Here is a 24499-nt window from a genome sequence, read left to right as displayed (position 1 = left end):
TCTGTTGGATCATATGGATCTCTGTATGTATCTTAGGCATCCAGTTTAGACACAAGAAATTTCTGCTGGGGAAAGCATGATAAAACAATAAATTATATGTGGTTCATATGGATCCTTTTATATTTTGATGTATCTTCTTGGTCCCCAGCACTGACAACGTAGAAGAAAACAGACATGTGAAAGTATATTTGGCTCTATAATAATTTAGACCCATTTCCTCACAATTTACCCTTTCCAAACATTGTATTTACTTTGGGGTTAAATTTATCTCAATCAACAGTGCCTTTGTGTAATTTGTACTTATTTTTCAGAAAGCACTGTGTAGCCAGCTCTAAAGAGTAAACACAGTTTCTAATAGTGTGGCTCTTTAGAAAGACTGTTAAGTTGGCCTTTACAAGATGGTAGATCAGATTTTCTATCAACGAAGTTATGAGCTTGAATTTAATCTTGACTCTGTTTTCTTATCCTCATAACAAGAAGCATATTCTTCTTTGGTCTGGAACTCTGATCCTAAATTATGAATAAATAATGACCCAGTCCTGGAATTACGCATCTTATGTCCATGAATCCCCGTGGAGTTGGGTATTTCTGCAAGGTGCTAATGAGCTCTTCACATCTTCAGAGCCAGTTCTTGGTGTGATGCCTATACTGCCATTGTGTAGAAAGCTAAATATAAATAATCTATTTTTGAGAGTGCTCTTTTGATTCCCTAGAATAGAATATGTTCACTTTAATAATTTACCTTGTTTTTAGTAATTAATATGATAGGTTCAAAAGAGGAATGACAGTATTCTCATGTCCTTATTAATTTTTCAATTAACACTTTTCTAAAAATTATCAAATATTCCCATGTCCCTAAAAGACTTCAGAAAGTGTTTTTTTTCATTAATATTGAATAACAAACACAAGCAAAGGATCAAATGAAATATTTGTCCAAAAATGATGTAATTATCTTGATGAGATGAAGTGATAAATGGATGCAGTCATTGCCACCACAAATTGGTGTGACAATGGCCAGACGTGCAGCCCTGCAAAATCTGCCTAATGCGCCTGGCAAAACAGATGGGAGCTTCTTTTCTTCAGTTTCATAGCCATGTGTATAATGTTTGATCATTTAACATTTGTTGTTTAATAAATCGCGGTACCAGAGCCAGCAGCGAATGGTGCTTTCTCTATTACTTCTCCTAGTTTGAGCAGCTACATAATTTCCGTATCTGTTAATATCAAATGAATATTCATTTGCTTCAATAGCGGCATAATTTATGTAAAGAGTGTGTTTATATCTCAGTAGTTATTTTTTGTTTTTTGGGTTATCAGGTTGTCCAAGCAGACACCCTGGATGAGCGGACTAACTTTCTAGTGGAAGAATACTCTACATCCGGCCGTCTGGACAACATCACGCAGGTCATGAGTTTACACACTCAGTACCTGGAGTCTTTCTTGAGAAGCCAGTTTTATATGTTACGCATGGACGGTCCCCTTCCTCTGCCATACAGGCACTACATTGCAATCATGGTTGGTCCCTATTTTCCTACTTTTCTTCTATTTTCATGGAACATTTTCCTTACCTTTTTCTTCTTCCTAAAATGTGTGTGTGTGTGTGTGTGTGTAAAGCTAATTCTGTGGACATAACAACCAAAGAACCTGTGGCCTTTTGTATGCTGTGTCCCTTGGATACATTTGGAATACTTTAAGCCACTTAATGTATTAAAGTTTCTCATTTAATTTTCATCAAAATTGTTTTCCATATTTAATCTCTTGTGACTAAAGTTGCTTTTCAGGCTCAAAATAATATCCTGCAAGTTTTGTCTTTTCCCTTGATGTCTTTGTTTTATTATTAACAAAGACACAGTGTTTGTGATGTTTTTCTTAGTCATTTGGTATGTTAAGATATTACTAATTTGGCCAAATAAAAGAAAAGTGTCAGTCAGTACTAATGGAGAACTTATTAAGAGAAGAATTCTTCAAGGGATTTTAACACCAATAAAAGTTCTTGTTATAAACATTAATTAGATAATGTTGTTAGTAGGCAGTGGAGGCCAGGGAGCAGAAGTGCAAGCTGGGGATGAGCAACAGGAATTAGGAGGATAGAAGGAAATAGTGCTACAGCTAGACTGTTAACTGATAAAAAGAACACGGGCTGGCCCATGGCCTCGTAGTTAAGGGAGCTGGATCCCACATGGTTGATTGCTGTTCAAATCCTGGCCCCCCTGTGGCTTGAAAACACTCCAGATATATGTGTGTGCATGGCCCAAATCTGGACAGGCTAGAGAAATGGAGAAGGGATTTTGACAAGAGCATGCCCCATTGGGTGGGGGGTGCTTTCTCCTACTCCCTCTCTCTCTCTGGCTCCTCTGGGGAGTACAGGTACCCTCTGGCAATTAATAAAAGAAAAAGAATGAGAACATGATGCAAGTGCTATATATTTGGAGAGGTTAGGAGAACAGCTGGGGACCAGCAGAGCTAGGGCAGGAGGTAGCCTACTGGTTTTTACCAAGTTTGATTTGATTATCTTTTTCACACTCTCACCGGAGTTTTAAACAACAGCCATGACAGAGCCACATTCTGTGTTTGACTGAACAACAGCCTTGACTAAGACTATCATTTTAGCTTAACGTTTTGACAAGAGTGAGGCTAAAAGCAGATTTAGAATGCTCACAGACTAAAAGAGAAACGAGATGTAGAGAATAGACAGAATAAAGGGACAGCCTTTGGCTTTGCAGCAGCCCTGAGGAAGAGGGAGGTGGAGCATGTGCTTTCAGGGTTTCACTGAGTTGTCAGGGACAAGGCTCACTGACGTCACAGGACAGAGAGGGTCCCTGAATTTCATTTCATCAGAGTAGGATGATAAATGCAGATACAAGTGAAATCACAGTTATCTTAAAGGGGATCAGAGAAACACCCCTATTAGCATAAATTCTGGGTTGTCAGAGTGTAAGATAATGAGATTTCATTATGTTTTAAATAGAAGATAGTGGATATATTTGCCTTAACAAAATGGCTATGTGTATCCTTAACATAGCTAGAAAACAGGTTCTTGGTTCATCTCTACCAACTTCTGGACAAAGAAAGAAATGGCTCCACCTGACAGTTATTTGCTTAAACAAGTATCAGCTGATGTATTGACGTAAAACTATTGCAACATTAAAACATTAAAACATTAAAACATTCATGTTTTAGGAGAAGGATTCTATAAAGAATATTAGCTAAAGAAATTATTACTGTTATTAACCCCACCAAATTATTTGGGAATAGTGGAATAAGACTCGATCGTGTTTGTTTTATCAACAAATTATGTTCTCTGTGCTGTAGGCTGCAGCTAGACATCAGTGTTCTTACTTAATAAACATGCATGTGGATGAATTTTTAAAAACCGGAGGCATTGCTGAGTGGTTGAACGGTTTGGAATACGTACCACAAAGACTGAAAAACCTTAATGAAATAAACAAGCTGCTAGCACACCGGCCCTGGCTGATCACGAAGGAGCACATTCAGGTACTGACTGTTTCTTGGAAATAAGAAAGACTTTTACCAGTGATTCTAAGACTTAATTTTTTAGTTAAGTATTTCACTTAACACTTAATTTTAGAAGCTCTAAAAGTAAAAAATAGTGTATTAATATGTGTAGGAAAGATAAATTTCGAAGTGGGTGGGTTTGGAACCCACAGTTGGCATAGAGGTTAAGACACTGGATTCCCACATGGCCCACTGTGGTTTGAGTCCCAGACCTGGCAGCTTGAAATTCATGCCAGAGACCAGCAGTTAGCATAATGGCTATGTCGCTGGACTCCCATGTAGTTGACTGTGGTTTGAGTCCCGGACCCAGTGGCTTGAACTTACACCGGATGCATGTGCATGTGTGCCCGAGATCCTAAGAGGAGAATGGAGGAGAAGGGATTGCGGCGTGGCCATCCTCCCGGGGAGTGACTTCTCGCTTTCTGTCTCTCTGTCACTCTCTTTCTGGCGAGCGCCCATACCCTATAGCAAAAACCTCTCAAAATAAAAAAAAAAAAAAAAGGAAAGAAATGCATGCCAGCTGCATGTGTGTGTGTGTGCAAGCCCATAGTCCTGAAGGGAAAATAAAGAAGGGACTACAGCATGGCCATCCCCACAAGGGGATGATTTCTCACTTTCTCTATCTCCGTCTGTCTGTCTACACCTTATGACAGAAACCTAAATGAAAACAAAGAGGAAAAAAGCAAATAGATATTTACAGATAAACAAAAGTCAAGTTGGAGGAATGTCTAGGCCATCAGGGACATAGTGTACAAGGAGAGATGGTCATGGGCGGGATAGGGCAAACTGACATCTTAGAGGTGGGTAGACATGAAGGAGCCCAGCTCTGTAGACGGTAGAGGAAATGCCATCTCAGGGTAGAATGTGTTAAGGAAAAAAAAAGAAGTGGAATTGCTGATGTCAAGGAAGACTGATTGCAAGAAGGGGAGACATAAGCAATGTCAATTCTGTAGAGATTTAATAGGATAAGGACTAGAATAGATTTGGCCAAACAAAAGGCCCGTAACGTTAGTGGTTGTGGCTTCAGGAATTTGTTTGAAAAAGAAACCCAATTGTAATGAATAGAGAAAGTAGAAATGATTGTGAGGTGAGGAATCAGAGATGAGTGTTGGCTATCCTCTCAGGGTCACAGACGGTCCTGCACAGCTCTTGTTAAACATGCTGTTTCTGTCCTCTGTCGGAGGCTCTTTCTCCATCAGAACGTATGTAAAGCGTAACTAAAAGTTGTCTTGCTGAATAGGAATTTTAAAATTCTGTGAGACAATGTTTCCCAAAATCTTTAAAATTAATGATTTTCCTAGATAACCTTTAAAATCCTTTCTAGTCCCAGCACTCTCTGATTCTTAGAAGTATCTTATTAAAATCACATAATATAAAAGTACATTGGAAGCAGAGGAATCATTCTATCACTAGGGATTTAGAAGAAGCCGCAATACACTGTAAGGCTTAGTAGCTTTAATGTAAAGATGTTTGACCAAGGCCACTCCTTTAATATATGAGACTTTTTAAAAGGGAGAGTGACTTTTAAAATTCTTTAAGTGGATATGGGAAATTTGATGTGTTTCCCATGCTTTTAAAATCATGGTGCTGCCTTCTGTGATTTTTGTTTTTACTCCCGTTTGCTTTCTCATTTCAGAAACTTGTCAAAACTGGAGAAAATAATTGGTCTCTGCCTGAACTGGTGCACGCCGTGGTCCTGCTGGCGCATTATCATGCCTTGGCAAGCTTCGTTTTCGGTAGTGGCATCAACCCAGAGAGAGACCCAGACATCTCCAATGGGTTCAGGCTCAGAGCCGTCAGCAATTTCTGCGTCTGTGACCTCGCTAATGACAACAACATAGAAAATGCGTCCCTCACGGGTGGCAACTTTGGGGTTAGTTTCTCAACTTGTTTTTTCTCACCATGTTTAAGCTTCCTAATGTTAAAACTATTATTCTCTAACTAGATAAGATCATTATGTACTTTACATTTTTTTTCAGAATTCTTTTTGTAAAAATTTAACTGGTACCCGAACTTCTGATTTGCCTTTAGAAATATTCATTTGCCTTAAAGCAAATGAATATTTTATAAGTCATAAAGACTACACGATGCGTGTTGCCATCATAGGCAGTCAGTGACCCTGTGCTGAGCAGGCTCCAGGACGATGCATGTACGTGTACGATGCTGGGCCGGCTCATGGGAAATACTCCCTGTGAGAGCACAAAGTAGAAAATTTGTGGCTGACTCATTTTTTAATGACCTATATTTTCTTATTAATCATTTTTATTAATATAATGCTCATTCCCATGTGAGCTTTCAGTACATAAATACAACCTACAGTGATTAATCCAGGGCAGCTGGTCTACCCACCATTTCCTCTGTTAGTAATGTTTTGTAAGTTGTTAACCACATTTTCCTCATTGTATTATTTAACACTAGACATTGTTCCTTCTTTCCATCTGCAATTTTGTTTTCTTTAGTCAACATCCTCTCATCCTCCATCCTTTATAACACAATATATACCCAATGTTAGAACTGTAGATTGTTTGACCCCACACACACACACACACACACACACACACATATTTACAACTTTGGATAACTAAAGCAAAAACATACTTCTAAAAATTTTGAATTTGTCATATAAATCTCTTTGGAGTTACACACCAGACACATGTGTGTGTGTGCCCAAAATTCTAAGAGGAGAATGGAAGAGAAGGGATTGTTTTGTGGACATCCCTCCTGGGAGTGATTTCTCACTTTCTGTCTCTCTGGCAAGCAACATGTCCTATATATAGCAAAACATTCTCTCCTGGAAAAAAGAAAACAAAACTCTTTGGAGTTAGTGAAAAGCCCACTTAGGAAGGCAAAAACCTCTTTAAAAAAAATTAATAGCTATGTACCTGCAACTATACATAAGGTTACATTAGGAAATAGAGACATTTATTATAACAAATTCTAATACTAATAACACCCAATGTTCTCTTACCTGGTTCCAGATTGTGGACTCTCTAAGTGAGCTAGAGGCCTTAATGGAAAGGATGAAAAGGCTTCAAGAAGAGAGGGAAGATGAAGAGGCATCTCAGGAAGAAATGACCACTCGTTTTGAGAAGGAGAAGAAAGAAAGTCTTTTTGTGGTCTCTGGAGACACTTTTCATTCATTTCCTCATTCAGGTGCAACTTTTGTTGTTGTTGTTTGTCTTGTTTTGTTTCACTGCCTTGGCCTTCTAATTTTTAGAACCCTGACAGCAGAACCTTCAGTACTGACAATATAGATACAGAAGAACATTCTACTAATTTATTTCTGCTGCCTTTTACTTATTCTCCTCCTCTGCTCTACCCTAAAGTCATTGCTTTCCCTCTTAGGCTGGTGCAAGTTTAAATGTATCTTAAATCCAGTTGAGAGAAGTTTCCAGCTTGATAATCCGTACTCCATTATGGATAAAATGCTATTGAAAGCAGGCCAGTTGCTTATAAAGTTAAAGGGGATATTTCATTCATCTTGATTTTGTGATTTTTCTTAACTATAACTGAAATTCTCTTTCAATGGAATTGAAAATATTTTGCCCTTTTGGGGTGTGGCATGTGGGGGAGGAATATCTGAACAACGCTGCTTTTCCAGAGTCATTTCAACATCATGTTGCACTTGCAAGTCTTTAGAATTTCATAGCCATGTATTTTTTAGTTCATTTACTTCATTTTGAATTTGGAGGAATTCATTCTGCCTTAAAAAGTAGGGTTCTTTCCTCCAGCCTTAAAAGCAGAGTTTTTCTAATATTCTAGGAAAGTGTGAAATAATAAGGAAACTTCACAATTACAGCTAAAATATTGACCATACATAGTAAGTGTTAATAAAGTATCAGAGATTCAATATAGTAAGCCCTTCAAAAATCATCAATATGTATAGCATTTCTTTTTAAAATATAGTTTTAATAATTTTTTTAAAGAATGATTAATTTTATTATTACTGTTTTTAAATTTGCTACAGGGCACATGTACTCATGAGAGAGAGAGTGAGAAGGCAAGCCACCCAGTCCAGGACTTGAACTGTGGTTGGCCATGTGGGAGTCCAGCACCTCAATCACCATGCCACTTGCTAGCCCTAGTAGATTTTTAATGAGGGCATCAAAATTACTGTCTTACAGCCAATCAGTCTCATAAATTTGAAATCATTTGGTTATAATGTGTTTGTTAACATTAAACTTGGCATTGCTAAACAGCTCTTGGGGAGCCAGATGGGGCGCAGTGCTAAGTCAGTGTTCCGTAGTGCTGCACCCATGTGGGAAGGTCTCGTTTGTCCTCCTCTGCACACTGGGCCTATGATTGGGCCAGCTGAGGCTGTGATCCTGAGGCTGGGGATGGATCACAGCTGAAAAGCCTGTTTGGGATACCTGTCTCTCTCTCTCCTTTTCTTTCTATGTGTGTATCTCTCTCATGGAAGAAATAAGTAAGTTTTTAAAAAAAGAGAAGTAGCTCTCAGATGTTTTACCAGGAAGAACAAAATTCCCTTTTATCATTTCCCTCTTGATCCTTTTATGAAAGGTGGTATCTACCCAATTGGGTCACCAAGTTTATCTATTGAAGGCTATTGAACTACCAGTCAGGCCTATAATCAGCACAAAATTCAGATAAACTCGGTGGTTTAATTGTTGTTTTAATATCCATTCTATAAAAATTTGAGTGCCTGGATAGCCTCAGTTCTGTCGTAGGTACTAAGGCTTCAAGACAAATCAGGCATAATCCCAGCCAGCAGGGCACTCTCATGTAGTGGGAGAGAAACAAATAATGTAATACATAGCAGAATGAGCAAAATAGTGAGTCTTCGGAAAAGTAATGACATATCTTTGCATGGAAAAAAAAATATTATGACTTTTCTGATGATCCGATATATGAGCCTTCAAGAGGGCAGTTAGCCCTGTGTTGGTGGGAGAAGGGTGTGGAAGAGAGCCTAGAAGAAGAAGTCTATAGCCCTGCCCCCCAGGTAAATCTTACAGCGTTGGGAGTGAGGAGGCCAGGCAGTGGCTGAAGGGCACAGGATGCAGTAAGCAGTATCCAGGCCTGAGCAAAGGTACCATGATAAGGAGACAGGATTCTAGGTACAGAAACAGTAGTTCTGTGTGTGTTGACTGGACATCAGTCATGAAGTGAGTGTGAAGAAGAAGCTAGTTAGGTAGACAGAGGCCTTATGGTAATGAACCTTTCTAGCCTTAAGGAACACCTAACCCACCGTGTTTTGGGCATTTTGAGTTGAGACTTCCGTAAAATATTCAGTCTGGAGACGTCTAGCCCATAGCTTCTCAATTTTAATGTGCATATGACTCAAGCAGGGAATCTTGTCAAGATGTATCTGCAGAGTCAGTCGGTCTAGGATAGGTCTGAGAGCCCACATTGCTGTAAGGCCTGCAGGTGATGCCAGTGCTGGGAGTCTGCAGACCATAGTGAGAGTAGCAAGGCCATAGCTGCTAGATCAGGACAGGGCTTTAAGCTCAAGGTAAAGTTTAAGAAGTTATCACCATGTCACTGGGAGTGAATATTAGTAGTTGATTATAAAAATCATCTTGGGGGGATCAAGTGGAGATGAAGGAAAATAATAAACCTCTAGTGAATCTTCTAGAAAGACAAATATTTTTAAAATATAAACAATTTTAGGGCTACCCATAGCCCTGTGATTAAAGAGCCGGATCCCACATGGCTGGCCATGATCTGGATCCCAGCTCTGGTGGCTTGAGCTCTACAGCCACACAGGCGTATGTGTGCAAAATCCCAACAGAATGGAGAGATGGAGGAGAATGGGTGGCACTGTGACCATCCATGGGGGGGGGGTGCTTTCTCTTTCTCTCTTTTTTTTCCCTCTTTTTTCTCTTTGTAGTGAGCAGATGTACCTTCTGCCCCCCCAAAAAAGGTGTAAACTTTTTAGTAAAGTTAGTAGTATTTGATTTCAGACATTCTTTAAGATCACTAGAGCTTGCAGGATATCAGTGTTTCATTTCTTTTAATTTTGTTTTTTAAATATTGAAAATATATTTTAAGATTCTAGTCTCTACTGTCTTTGACCCCTGAACATTAACTACTGCTTTGAAAGTGAATTTTGAATAACAAGTATTGGACATAGCCAAAAATTATGTTCTAATTTTAATAGAAGAGACTATCTCATGTACAAATAATTCAAGAAAATAACTCATTTTATCATAACTCTCCACTCATTTGTTTTTTGTTTTTATTTTGTTTTTTTCCTTTTTTTTTTTTTTTTGAGAGGGTTTTGCTATAGAATATGTGTACTCGCTAGAAAGAGAGACAGACAGAAAGCGAGAAATCACCCCCCGGGGGGATGACCACGCCACAATCCCTTCTCCTCCATTCTCCTCTTGGAATCTTGGACACCCACCCAGCATGAGTTTAAGCCACCTAGTCCAGAACCGGAACCAGGGTTGACTACATGGGAGTCCAGCGATGTAGCCATTGGCTCATCTGCTGGTCCCACTCTTTACTCATTTGTTTTTACTGTTAGCCATTCCTAGTTCTAAATGTACTGGCTGTCCAAAGATAGAATATTTTTAAATTATTCTGTACAGTGGTTAATTTAATGGATTTTAGAAACTCCCCATGTTTTAAAATAGAAATAAACACTTTTTACTATAAAAAAATTTCTTGGCAAGCCACAGTGGCACAGCAGTAACACACTTAGCAAGGCCAAAGCCGCTCTGGAAGGTCCCAGACCCACATCCTGAGATGTTCTGTACATGCTGGGCATGTGTGGGGCCGTGGTCCTGACTGGCTGAGGGGGCAGGTCGCAGTGTGATCGGTTGGAGATATTTTCTTTCGCATGGAAAATATAAACATATAGACTTTAGAAAAATTACTTGATTTGGCCAGTATGATAAGGTATTCCAGAGTCTATGTGGGGATTTAAAAAATAGTTTTCCAAGCTTTTCGAAGAAGGTAACTGCTTATAGTGTTCTACAGAGGCAGAGCTACACTAGCCACACTAGTGCACTGTAACTCGTTAGCAGATTAGCTTTTATCATTTATCATGTTTTTTAGTTAAAAAGATTTTCTGTTCCTGCAGTAGAGTGCTTTCTGTATCGTGTTAGTAAGTAGTACTTGGGGAAAGAGGAATGCAAGTAGTGTGCAAAATACTATTTGAGTACCAACTTTGAAATCTTTGTTTAAATAGAATTAAAATAAAAGTTTCTATGTGTTGATCAGAATACCAATTTTTAACTTCTTAAGATAAATTTAGGAAAAAGTATCTGTAGATTGAAAGACCATTAGACATTTCTTTCTCTGGGCAAAACTGTCCAGGAAATAGGTCTTGATTGACTTTTTTTTAAAAGAATTATTTTTTATTTAACTTTATTATTGCTATTATTTTCTAGTGTGATCAGAGAGAGAAAGAGAGAGGCAAAGTGAGAAAGCAAGCTACCAGGTCCGGGACCTGAACTGCAGTCAGCCATATAGGAGTCCAGCACCTTTAACTACCACACTACCTGCTGGCTCTGTTCTTGATTGACTTCTAAGTTGAAAATTTATAGAGATTTTTCTTAGGAGCAACTCTCTTGTTTGATTAGTTGCTCACTTTTTATTATTTGTTTTTAATTGATTGTAAGTCACATGACAACTTGAGAATGTATTTGAGCAAAACAAGAATTTTTATCACAAAGGAACCAAGAATGTAAGTCAACTCCAGTGCTGATATTCACCAAAGAAACCATCCGGTTGTGCAGTGTCAGGGAGAGATGTTGTTTTACAGAGTTTTATTTTCACTCACTGTTTTTGGTTTGATTTCACTTTAAACCCCCCAAACTCCTAGTTTTCATAGCAGCCTGAGTGATTGCTACTACCTGTTCTATTTTTGGTTTCATTTCTGTTGATTTTTAAAAATTTCTTAATTTTATTTGTCATTAGTGCTTGCTATAGTGCACATGCATTTGCCAGAGAGAGGCAGACACACACACACACAGAGAGAGAGAGAGACAGAGACAAGGAAAATGAGAAAGGAAGCCACCAGGTCCAGGACTTTTGAACCATGGTCGGCCATGTGTGAGTCCAGCACCTTAACCCCCACGCCACCTGCTGTCCCCCATTTCTGTTGATTATTACGTGATAGGCTGAATTAAGGAAAGCATATGGTAGGTCATAAATGTTGAGAAATGCACTGAAAATTCTGTTTTTTAAGGGTTTCTGTTCACAGAGTAGTTATGGGATTAGACTTCAAGCCAATTTAAGTAGTTAAATGTTTTAACTTTTATTAATTCAGGTTGTATTTCTCACTTGTACTTAGTACACATCATGGTTATTAGTAACTTACAGTTAGTTTGTTTTTAAGTGGATATTTATTTTTATATCAATGAAATTAAAAAAGGATAGATATTAAGAGTATAGCATAGGGGCCAGCAGATGGTGTGGTGGTTAAGGTGTTGGACTCTCACATGCTCAACCACGGTTCAATTCCTGGACCCAGAGGCTTGAATATCACACTGGATGCACGCGCCCAAAATCCCAGGAGCAGAATGGAGGAGAAGGGATTGCAGTGTGGGCATTCCCCCTAAGGTGTGATTTCTCACTTTCCATTTCTCAGTCTCTCTCTGGTGAGCACACATACCCTATGGCAAAAGTCATTTTTCAAAAAAAGTATATAGTGTCTGGTACATAGGAAGCACTCAAAAAAACGACAGGCTCTTCTCTTTGTGTATAATAAAGAAGTCAGGCATTATTTTTAGTAGAATATACCCAAAGTTGGGTACAGCAGGTGCCTGGGTGCTGATCCTCCCTGCCATTATCACCACTCAATTAGTCCCTTTGTAGCAACCGAAAGAGGTAACAACTTGTGAGAACAGAATCTCTATTGGTAGAATTTTTGTGAAATAGTAAAGATAATAAAGTACTAATAATCTATCAGGTCTTTTCATTTTATATACACATACACACACACACACATATATAAAAATTTATATATATATGTTATATATATAAAATAGTTGATTTTTAAATCTCTTGAGATTTTGCTTGGTTAAGAATTATACTTCTTTTTCTCTTTCTTTTTTTATGATTTTTTTTTTGAAAGGTTTTTGCTATAGGGCACGTGCACTTGCCATAAAAAGCAAGAGAGGCAGAAAGTGACCCCCTGGGGGATGGCCACGCCGCAATCCCTTCTCCTCCATTCTCCTCTTGGGATCTTGGGCACAGACGCACACACACCCGGTGTGAGTTTAAGCCACTGGGTCCGGGACTCGAACCGCAATCGACTACATGGGACTCCAGCGATATAACCATTGCGCCAACTGCTGGTCCCCAAGAATTATACTTTTTTATTATGCCATATATTTTATCAGCTATGTAATAGTTATGTATTACTTATTAAATCTAAATGTATTTAATATTAATTTAGATACTTAGAAAATGTTGTTCCCTGCATGGCAAAGGCTGATTTTTTTTTATTTATTATATTTAATTATTTTATTTAACTTTTTATTTATTTAAATTTGATCAGAGAGGGACAGAGGGGAAGAAAGAGAGAGAGAAAGTAAGCCGTGAGGTCCGAGACTCAGACCGCAGTTGGCCATGTGGGAGTCCATTGCCCTTACCACTGTGTGTTTTTATTTTGCGAAATATATGTTTATCTTCTAGAATAGAAGGTAGTAAATGAAGTTTGTTCCTTCCTCTTTAATGGTAGAAATCAGAAAAAATAACTATGAAGATACATGAACCCAAACCTTAATTAATATGCATTGAGTAGTTAAGATATTTTAGTGGCAATTTTTTAGAAAGTTTTTTTCTATAGGGCACGTGCACTCACCAGAGAGAGAAAGAGAGAGGGAAAATGAGAAATCATTCCCCGGGGGCGGGGGGGGGAAGGCTACACCAAAATTCTCCTCCTCTAGTCTTCTTTTGGGATTTTGGGCATGTATGTACATGTGCCAACATACTTTTCAAACTGCTGGGACTTGAACTGTGCAGACAGCCATGTGGGATCCAGCATCCCACAGAGGTAACATTTTAATATCAGCAGTGTAGAAACTGTCTTCAAATATTATCGTCTTCCTGTCTTCTTGAATTCCACTTCAGTGATACTCTAATCACTTTCAGCATACTATCTCCTTCATCAGCTGTGTATTTTTTTTTTTATTTCACCTGCATAGAAAAGTCCACCATTTCTTTTTTTTTGGAGAGGTTTTTGCTATAGGGCACATGCACTCACCAAACAGAGAGAGACAGAGAGACAGAAAGCAAGAAATCACCCCCCAGGGGAGATAGCCATGCTGCAGTCCCTTCTCCATTCTCCCCTCAGGATCTTGGGCACGCACACACACACACCTGGCGTGAGTTTTAAGCCACCGGGTCCAGAATGCGAACTGCAGTCAACTACATGGGAGTCCAGTCGACTACATGGGAGTCCAGTCGACTACATGGGAGTCCAGTCGACTACATGGGAGTCCAGTCGACTACATGGGAGTCCAGTCGACTACATGGGAGTCCAGTCGACTACATGGGAGTCCAGTGACATAGCCATTACACTAACTGCTGGTCCCAAAAGTCCACCATTTCTTAGATATAAAGCTCAATGAGTGTTCCCACACTGAACCCTCCAAGTGAATGAAAAGAACAGAAATGTCCCAGAAGTTTACTGTCCTCCTCATTCAGCCCCCTTCCTGATTCTTCCCCCAGTATGACTCTTTGTAAGTTGGAAGGGCTGTGCTGAACTAATGTTCCCTGTGAGTTTGTCCAGATGAAAGACCATGTAATTTTAACAAACTCAAAGTGGCTTTCCCTGTCTTCTCTTCTCTTCACATTTTACTTGCTCTCCCAGAGAGAAGGAAAAAGAGAGAGAGAGAGATGGAGCTATGCACTTACAAGCCAATGCTATCTTTATTTCCAATTTAGTAAAACTATTTTGATTCTTTGCTGCTAATGTTGAGATATTTCAATTTAGTCTGGAATTTTTTGCTTGGATAGCTACAGTTATGTGCTAAAATGGCCGGTATTTGGTAATGAAATTATATTCAACACTTACTACATACAAATTTAAGCTATGAAGTCAATACCATCACTTCAGAAATCCATGGAAAAGCTCAAAAGTAGAAGAAAGTGGGGTTCGGTTTGTATTGTCTTGACTACACACAATATCCTTAACAGCAATTATTCATTGTTGTCCTTAGATTTTGAGGATGACATGATTATAACATCTGATGTCTCTCGATATATCGAAGATCCTGGTTTTGGGTATGAAGACTTTGCCAGACGAGGAGAAGAGCATTTACCAACTTTTAGAGCTCAGGTATTAGATATCTTTAACTCAGAGAAACTGGCAAATATTGTCATTTTAACTATTGAATGTTGAAATGTAAACAAAATGACTTGTAAGGAAACTGATAACTCTTTTTAAATTGGTTCTGTAAATCTTTATTTAACCTAGTTTCCAGCCTAATTGGATGTCCCAACAGATAAATAATTATTTCAACATTCCCTGCCTCTGAAGACAAAAGGAAACTGCTTTATTTGGTTAATTACATTATTATACAGTTGTAGTATAATGTTCCTACCTTTTTTTTTTTGGAGGGGTGCAGAGAAGAAATCAAGTTACATGGTTACATTGATAATAAAAAGGCATTTTGTGTTAAGATCATGGACCAGTAGTTAAAGGCATAAGGATTAACCGTCATCACACCCCTAAAAAATAGCCCCAATAGTGATGTGACTCTTAAAGAGGGTCTGAGTTTGAACTAAGGCCAGCTCCTTCGTGCTTGTTTCAGACGATCTGCCAACTGTCTGTGTCACTGAGTAGGCCTGGTCACATGAGGATATTCAAAGTCCTCATGGGGTGCTTCCATATAAGGGCGTGGTGAGCCTAGGACCTGACAGTAGGAGGTGGCCAGAGTTCACCATAACATGCCAAACTCTGGGCCCTGTGAGGACTCATCCCGCCACTCTGATGTACACACCGACGTGGAAGGTTCTTGGTAAAGCCTCAGTGAAGCTGCAACCCTAGAACTCAGTTAAAAGCGTCCTCACTTACTTGCGTCAGTACTTACATTTAATAAGACGTGGAGTTGTATGGAGAATGCCTACTTTGTAATTGGGCACATTTTATTCTTTTAGGACTATACTTGGGAAAATCATGGATTTTCCCTGGTGAACAGACTTTACTCTGACATTGGGCATCTTCTTGATGAGAAGTTTCGGATGGTCTATAATCTCACCTATAACACTATGGCCACCCATGAGGACGTGGACACAACCATGCTGCGCAGGGCGTTATTTAACTATGTCCACTGTATGTTTGGAATCAGGTATGGTCATCGTGGGGACAGTTTTGTTTATTTCTAAGAGAAAATTCTGGATTTAGTGTCATTATTGTATCCTATTTAGGAGTATATGATTCTGGGGAGGAAATAATTATGTGTGAACTTCTGATTTTAAAAACTAATTTGGGGGCCAGCAGGTGGCATGGTAGTTAAGGGCACTAGATCCCCACCTGGCCAACCATGGTTTGAGTCCTGGACTGATGGCTTGCTTTCTCACCCCCCCCCACTCTGTCTCTTTCTGTCAAAAGTAAATAAATAAAATAATTCTTAAGAAAAAAAGCTAATTTTATTTCATAGAGAAGCAACAATTTCCTTTAAGTGTTGTGAATCTTAATATTGATGTACCTTTAAATATAGTAGTAAGAATTTACCAAGGAGAGGAGAAAGCATCAATAATTACTGGGGATAGGAACTTTAGTTTTTGGTTTTTGGTTTTTTTTTTTTTTTTAATTTAAAGGAATTGTAATTAGAGTATAAAAACTAGAATAGATTCTGCCTTCATAAAGTTTACCTTATGAGCTCACATAAGAAAACCAAAAAAGAAATATCAGTCAATATGAAATGATGGCCTCTAAGTTTAGAAAATTAGCATTGAGAGGACAGTAAATGAATGAATGAAAATGAATAGTCTAATCAAGAAAGCTCTTTTTGGAGAATTTTTTTTTGATTGAGGGTTGAGGGCTTTTATGAAAATAGATTTGCAGAAAGTAAGTTTCCAATTATGAATACATTCCACTTGATTTTATAAGGGACTTGAAAAATTCATGGAAAAATGGAATCAGAGTACAAGTTTATTTTGGTGCAAAAACAGTTTGGAAATCCATACATCATTTTTTCAGAATATGAATTTTTCATGAACTTTCTGAAGATTGTTTGTATTTTGGAAGGACTTTCCAGAATGGATTAGAATTCAGTCTGTTTAGCAAAATATTTTCTATAATTTTAAATTTAAAAAATCCCAAAATTTCCTGATAAATCAATTAATCAACATTATTATATCTCAAAAACACTATTTTGATGGCATGTACTGTGCTATTTGCTCATTGGCCATTCTAGACAATAAGCTATCAAAGAATCATCAGATTTTAAGGCACCAGTATATTATACCTACCCACCTAAGAAAAATAAAACACTAGTAGAATTTAATTTAAATATAATAAATACGTAAGGCAATGAGTAGCAAATGTTGTAATAATTTATTAGAGAACCTCAAAATGTTTGTGGGAAAACAATGGAATTCGAGTCAAGTTTATTTTGATGTAAAACCTTGCAATCCATGCGTAGTTTTGCATAATACACATTTCCTGTGAACTTTTGGAAGACTACCCCTTTGTATATTTTAGATGCTGCTAAATAAAAGTTTAGAAAATCATATAAGGTATATATTTTAACTAAACATTACATTTGAGTTAAAAAGTAACAAAATACATCAGAGGAAATCCTCAAGTTCCAAATACCACATCTACCCACCTCTGCATCTGTGCCATTTACTCTGTGGTCTCTTCTGTTATCACTGACCCTGCTCCTGTATACTTGCACAAAATCTGTCTACTCTCATTTCTAAAGCTCTCTGTTCCATCAATTCTCCCTTCTCTCTCCTGCATGATCAGTTTTGTTCTCTTTATTGGATCTTTTCCATTAGCATAGAAGCATGCTGTTACTTATCTCACCTTTAAAGAAATGTTCATCTTCCTTCCTTTCCCTCTGGCTACTGCTTCATTTTTCTGCTCCCATGCACAACTCTTTGAAAACGTTTTGTATAATTACTGTCACCACTTTGTCATCTCCCGTTGTCTCTTGAGCCCACTTAACAGTATCAAGCATTTACCATTTCCACCAAGAAAATTGAGCTTGCCAGTGATCTTCACGCAGCTATTTCAGTGGCCAGTTCCCAGTTACCATCTTACTGACCGTTCAGCTGCATTGAACACTCCAACACACTGATCCCTCCCTCTTCCCGGAAACGCTTGACTTCTGGCTAGGGCCTTTACACTTGCTCCTTCCCCACCTTCTGGCATTTGCCTTGTAGAGGAACCCTCCTGTCCAACCTATTTAAAAGCACAGTTCTGGGGCCAGCAGGTGGCAAGTTGGCCCCAGGTTAAGGCAGCTGGATCCCACATGGCTGACTCCACAGTTCAAGTCCAGGACCTGGCTTGAAAATCACACTGAGTGCATTTGCATGCTTGCCCCAAATCCAAGGAGGAGACCAGAGACGAAGGGATTGTGCCACGGCCATCCCCCCAGGGGATGATTTTTCACTTTCCCTTTGTCTCTCTCTGGCAAGCATATGCGCTCTGTAGCAAAAACTAATAAGTAAATAAAAGCATAGTTCTTCCCTTAGACTACAGCCCCATATATGTTTAACTTTTAAACTTTTTTCTCCAGTAGAATTTAATCTCCATAAGATCTGGGATTTTTGTCTCTTTTGTTCACTAGGGAATCCTCGGTGTCTAGAAAGGTGCACAACATGTAACAGTCACTCGATACATATTTTTTTTGATACATATTCCTTACGTAAACTGATGAGCTGTTGTATTACATTACTAGACAATAAATGTCTCGTGGTATAACTTTAGAAATAGAAATTTTTCTTTCATCATTAGAAAACTGTTGTTCTGTTGCTCCTAGGTATGACGACTATGATTATGGAGAAGTTAATCAGTTACTTGAACGAAGCCTGAAGGTTTACATTAAGACAGTGACCTGCTACCCTGAGAGGACTACAAAGCGCATGTATGATAGTTACTGGCGGCAGTTCAAACACTCAGAAAAGGTAAGTGTTTGGTGAGTAAGCATGAAACCATAGACCAAGGTTTAGTATAAGAAGTAGCGATTGGGCTGGCTCTGTAGTCTGGGTTAAGGGAAGCCAGATCCCATGTAGCTGACCATGGTTCAAATCCTGGTCTTGATGACTTAAGAGGCACACCAGGTATATGTGCGTGCACGCCCGAAGTCTCGACAGGATGGAGAAAGGGAGAAGGGACTGCAGCATGGCTGTTCCCCGTGAGAGGTGCCCCCACCTCCTTCTCTCTCTCTCTCTCTCTCACACACACACACACACACACACACACACACACACACATGCACCTTTGGCAAATAAAAAAGGGAAGAAGAAAGTAATGATTATGAAAAATAATACATTAAAGTATTAATAAGTTAGTGCCGATGAAATGAAGTAACATCAACCAGATATATATCTTTAATGTTGTTAAAACTCAAGTTTATTAAATTTCAACTACATTTTAATTGTGTGCTTTGTCCAGCATAGTATATAAAGTAAAAGTTTACATCAACCTTTGAAACGTATACATGTATTTCTTTGGATGAAATGTGTAGGAACCATTATTTATGTTAAAACCTGGTGTCTTTACCAGCACCGTAGTATAACTGGCCTTAAGTCCTAGATCTTTTATCCATTAAATCCAAGAATCTCCTTTATACTGCAGTTTCTAAGTTTGGAAGTCAAGAAAATTTTTTTAGGGTCCTAACACTCACTCACTGCATGACCTGGTGGAGAATGTTCTGACCTCAGAACTGAACGACGTTTTTGAAATCTTAGAGTCACATGTCAGGTATACCCATTTTATCTCCAGCATTTCTCCCTGATAGATCTTTGTGCCCCGTCTCTGTGTTTGCCCTAGATTTTCTTTTTTTCCCTATATTGTTTCTACAAGTTACTTTCTTTTTTCTTTTCTTTTTTTTAGATGTTTTTCATAGGGTGTATGCACTCTCCAGAGAGAGAGGGAACATGAGAAATAATACCCCCCCACAAGGGGGGCGGCCACACCATAGTCACTTCTCCATTCTCCTCTCAGTATTTTGGACATGCATGCACATGTGCCTGGCATGTTTATCAAGCCACTGGGTCAGGGACTTGAACCACAGAGTTGGTCATACAGGATCTAGTGCCTTAACTACCACGTCACCTGCTGACCCTCTAGAAGTTCTCTACTCAGAAAGAAAATATATCCAACAATATATCCAGTCTGTAGAAAGGTATCAAAATAATTTAAATATAACATTTCTTTGTAATATGGTTTGAACTCATGGATATTTACTTTAACCTATCAGCTGAGAATTATTTCCAAAAAAAAAAAAACCAGCCACTGTTCACAATATTTTTTTTCAAATACTCCAGGGAAGCTAACCATATCTAATGAGTTATCAGACAGTAATATAAAACTGCTTTAAGCCTCATATTTTAAAAGTAAAATAGTAGACAAATATTTTAAAGTTTTCAAGGAATAAACATAAGTTATAAGCAGTATAGGGTTTGTTTTTTTTGAGAGGTTTTTGCTATAGGGCACGTGCACTCCCTAGAAAGAAAGAGAGAGACAGAAAGTGAGAAATCACCCCCCAGGGGGATGGCCACACCGCAATCCCTTCTCCTCCATTCTCCTCTTGGGATCTTGGGCACACACGTGTGAGTTTAATCCACTGGGTCCGGGACTCGAACCGTGGTTGACTACATGGGAGTCCAGCGACATAGCCATTACGCCAACTGCTGCCCTGTAGGGCTTATGTTTAATCATGTAAAATTTTACAACTGGAGCAAAGTATAATTTGTAGGAAAATAGTAAATCTTAAAAATTAGTTTGATAAGCCAGCCTGGTAGTTGAGGCAACTGGATTCCATGGGGCCTACTGTGCAGTTCAAGTCCTAGACCTGGTGGCTTGCACACCAGACACCTGTGCATGCATCTGCAAGATCCTGAAAGGAGGGAAAGATGGAGGAAAAGGTATTTATTGTGTTTGACCTTTCCCCATAGATAGTACTTCCTTGCCATCCCCTCCCCTCTGTCTCTCTCCAGTGAGCAAACATGCCCTCTGGCAAAGTTAAAAAAAAAAAGGGTCTAGCAGGAAGCCCCATGACCAACTACAGTTCAAACCCTGGTGGCTTGAAAGAAAATCACACCTGGCATGTGTTGTATACATTCCCAAAATCCCAAGAGGAGAAAAGGAAGAGAAAGAATGGAATGTGGCCATCCCTCCAGGGGTCAATTTCTCACTTTCCCTCCCTCTGTCTCTGGTGAGTGCATGTACCCTATGGCAAAATACCCCCCCTAAAAGTTATTTGTACTTTATAACCCAAAACATTGTTGACTTTATACAACATATTCTAACAAATTATTAGAATTCTTTGGACTTTATAGGGTCATTTTTACTGCACGCAGAGGCAGTTCCGCAGACACAGATTCGAGAGGTACACATGTATGTACATAAGTACACGTCTATATATACATAAAAACTTTAGAGGATGTCTGGCATATGAAAAAAATGTAAGGAATTTTGAGATGTTTATAATGGTTACTAAACTGATACCATGTTCATATCTAGGTCCACGTAAATCTCCTGTTAATGGAAGCACGGATGCAAGCTGAACTCCTTTATGCTCTTCGTGCCATAACTCGGCATTTGACCTGAAGCACCGCCCGGAGAAGATGCCTTACGTGTGTAAAGACCTTTTCACATAAGATATTCATCCGAAGCTGTTTGTGATATAGCATCAGAAATTATTCAATTCTCTAGTGTCAAAGTTTAGCCGTTTTCTTTTTTTTATTGTTTTTTGTTTTTTGTTTATTGCGGCTGTAAAGTGCAATGATGTGTTTTATTTTTCTTGATGCTTAACATTACTAACAATTGCAACAAGAATACTGAGGAGCACTACCTGGCATTGTTCATAGTTGGATTTTTGGATACTGATCATCAATCATGAACCCGGTTTGTTAATGCTTAACTTCAGCGCTTTGGGGGTTGCGTGTACATGCCGTTTTTCCTTTCCCTTTTATTTTAAGTAAGGAAAAGCTCCTACAGTCGGCTCAAGCCATTTCTCAGCTATTGGAATTCAGCAAAGAATGACCTCCCGCAGCCATTCTGAAATTGTCATGTTGTGTCCTAGATCTGGTAGAGGGAGGGCACGCGCTGTGGAACCAAGCTGCTCACTGGGCACCTGTTTGTGTCTCCAGGAGATAATTTGTCAGGCACTGTTTTATTTTTGTTTGTTTATTTGTTTGTTCAATTTTTCTTTTTTTTTTTTTTTACTGCTATTGGGGATAACGTGAAATGTGATACAGCCATTGTCCATAACGTAATGTGAAATTATTCATGATGAATCTATAGCATGCTACTGAAATGCCAAATTCAGCTATTTTCTTCCTCTTCTAAAACAGAAGTTCCGGTTTTCCGTGTCAGGTGTACATATTAAAGGTGGAATTATGCACAATCCTTTCTGTCACTGACAGTCATCCTCAGTCATCTTAAATCAACAGTGCTCGTGCTGCCTGCGGTTCATTATAGTCGATGTATATCAGCCTGTATCCACACGAGACTGACCAAAAATTTTCTTTGCACATTTTTTCTATCCATAGTTTTGTTTTGTTTTTTTTCCCCTATCTTGCTGTAAGCAAAGGAAGGTTAATATGCCTATATATTTTTTGTTCCTGGTAGGCTTTTAGAAATTATTTGCCATGATTTTTCTTATATTAGGTTAGACAGTTTATTATTCAGAAGTAAAAATTGTGTTTCTATGCATTAATGTGATTGAACAACACAAAAAGAGTGCAATATATGTAAAAAAAACAAATTCTCAACTAAGCTTTTCCCTATAATGTTCACTTGGCAGAAGTGTCCTTTTTAAACAGAGCCATAAGGAAATTTTGTTCAAATTTCTTTATTGCACGTGGCTTTTTTGTTTTACCTTACTGGGGTTGAACAATGTTCTTTTCGTAATGCCAAAGCACTCCCTTCCCCAGAAAAAATCTCTTTGGACAACTGGTTAAAAAGAAAAAAAAAAAAGAAAAGCTATCAAGTCATAGGGGAGGAATCAGTGGCCAAAAAGTCACATTTTTGCATTGGGTTTTTGCTGCTTGATTAGACTATCTTCAGAGAGCACAAACTTCTGTGTTTATTGCTTTAATTTGTATTGTGTTCATGAACCAGTGAAGTGCCTAAAGAGATGCTTACACCTATCCAATAGGACACAACTGCACTGCTTACACACTTTTTGGTTAATTAAGGGTGATTTAAATTTACACGTACTTGCTACTTTTTAAAAACATATCCATTTTTTTATAATAATAATATAGTTAAATCTTTCCGTTATAGTTTCCACAAAGATATCATCTTAGACTTCCATGCTTGTTATATAGGACTTAGTTTTTTTTCTCTCATGAGAGAATCACAGACTAGTGTATTTTATTAAATCCTCTTTTGTTTATTATCCTTTTCTGGTACAATACGTTAGGTCCCTTTCCTTTAGATTTTGTTCCAGATAAGAAAACAAAGATAACTGTAAGCCTATTAACATAGGATAGTTCTGCATTTTTGGATTCCAGATCATGTTTGAAATCTTCCATATGAGGAAAAATTTACGAATATTTTTGAAGACAGGGTGTTTTATTTAAAGAGATTATTCAGAGAACTCATGCCAGATCTCTTATGTTTTGCTTATTGCATGTACCATATGTTGATTTTATTCAATATCGTGTAATATGGAAATGTATTAACTACAAAGAAAGTATTTAGGAGATTGGCAAAACACAGATGACAAAGTAAATGTCCATTTGACTTCCCTAAATTTAGAACTTTCAAGTTAAGGATTTTCTTTCTTTTTTTTTTTTTTTTAAACTAGAATTCTTTCAGTTAGTAGCCCAATTATTTTTGTGCAGGTGAACTGTATTACAAGATGAAAAATGATTTTTATGTATCGAAAAGGAGGAGAAATTCTCACAGAACACCACATGAGCCTCAGACCAAAAGGGAAAACAAGGTTTAAGGAATGAGAATGGCCACTTCGTTTTTTGTTTTGTTTTGTTTTTCCTTTTTTTTTTTTTTTGTTTGTTCATTCCCTCCCCCACCAAAAAAAAAAATGTAAAGTAGTTGGAGTTTGGGTTACGGAAATATTAGTGCCTTTAATAAACCTCTTCCTAGCAAAGTTTCTTTTTAGCTCAGCATTGATCTATCTCATCAGTAATCAGGAACATAAATTGACTTGGAACCATAAACAAAAAAAAAACAAAACAATACAGTTATGAACCTCAGTGAACCAGCCTAGAACAATTGACTTCTGAAGGTGCTGAGGCACCCGAGAAGCCACCTGCACGGCGCTCGAGGTGGTGGCTACATTTGACGATGAGTTTGCTGTTAACTGTCTTCATCCAGTGCAAACTTGAAATTCTGATGTGGTGTTCCAGGGTGGGTTTTTTTGTTTGTTTGTTTGTTTGTTTGTTTGTTTTTCAGAGTATTGGATTTACTATGTAGTAATTTATAGTATAGCCTTTTATATTAAAATGTGATATTTTTAAAAAGAGAAGCCTGGTTCCATTGGTATGCTGATGTGATTAGAAGGTAGATATGCTAATGAACACTACACCGTGTACCGTGCCAAACTTCAATATGCAAGCGTCTGTGGGAAAAAAAGAAAAAGCACATGTGAATGTGAATCCCGTAATTTCTTGGATGTTAAAGTTCATCTATCATCCACTGATATATATGCTTGAAGAACGTCTGTTTACTTTGGAACTTCAAGTTCCCAGTTTCAGTTGTAGTTCCTAATTCCTCAGATTACCTTGGGAAGTATCTAAAACCTCTCCCATTCCGAGGTCAGTCTGTCCATTAACCACGTGACGGGGGCAGGGGAAGGCTGGCGGGGCAGGTGCCTCTTTGGATCCTTCAACCAGTTTTCCTCAGGTGGACTGGTGGTCG

The 24499-nt window shown here is 38.3% G+C and overlaps 1 protein-coding gene across 1 annotated transcript in view; it reads left to right on the top strand.

The window, feature by feature from the left end:
- The window catches only part of SESN3 (sestrin 3), a gene marked incomplete at its 5' end in the record, with an annotated part of 69579 nt that extends 45475 nt beyond the window's left edge, over window positions 1–24104 (top strand). The window contains 8 exon segments of the mRNA XM_006162578.2: window positions 1318–1515; window positions 3313–3495; window positions 5153–5389; window positions 6495–6669; window positions 14652–14770; window positions 15592–15782; window positions 18426–18570; window positions 21134–24104. Coding sequence (XP_006162640.2) covers window positions 1318–1515; window positions 3313–3495; window positions 5153–5389; window positions 6495–6669; window positions 14652–14770; window positions 15592–15782; window positions 18426–18570; window positions 21134–21220 — 1335 coding nt within the window.
- Between the last annotated feature and the right edge of the window lie 395 nt (window positions 24105–24499).

Source organism: Tupaia chinensis, unplaced genomic scaffold (assembly GCF_000334495.1).
Source record: "Tupaia chinensis unplaced genomic scaffold, TupChi_1.0 Scaffold140218_1, whole genome shotgun sequence".
NCBI lineage: Eukaryota > Metazoa > Chordata > Mammalia > Scandentia > Tupaiidae > Tupaia > Tupaia belangeri.
The sequence above is the reverse complement of the archived record's forward strand: the minus strand, read 5'-3'. Positions and strand labels throughout refer to the sequence as shown.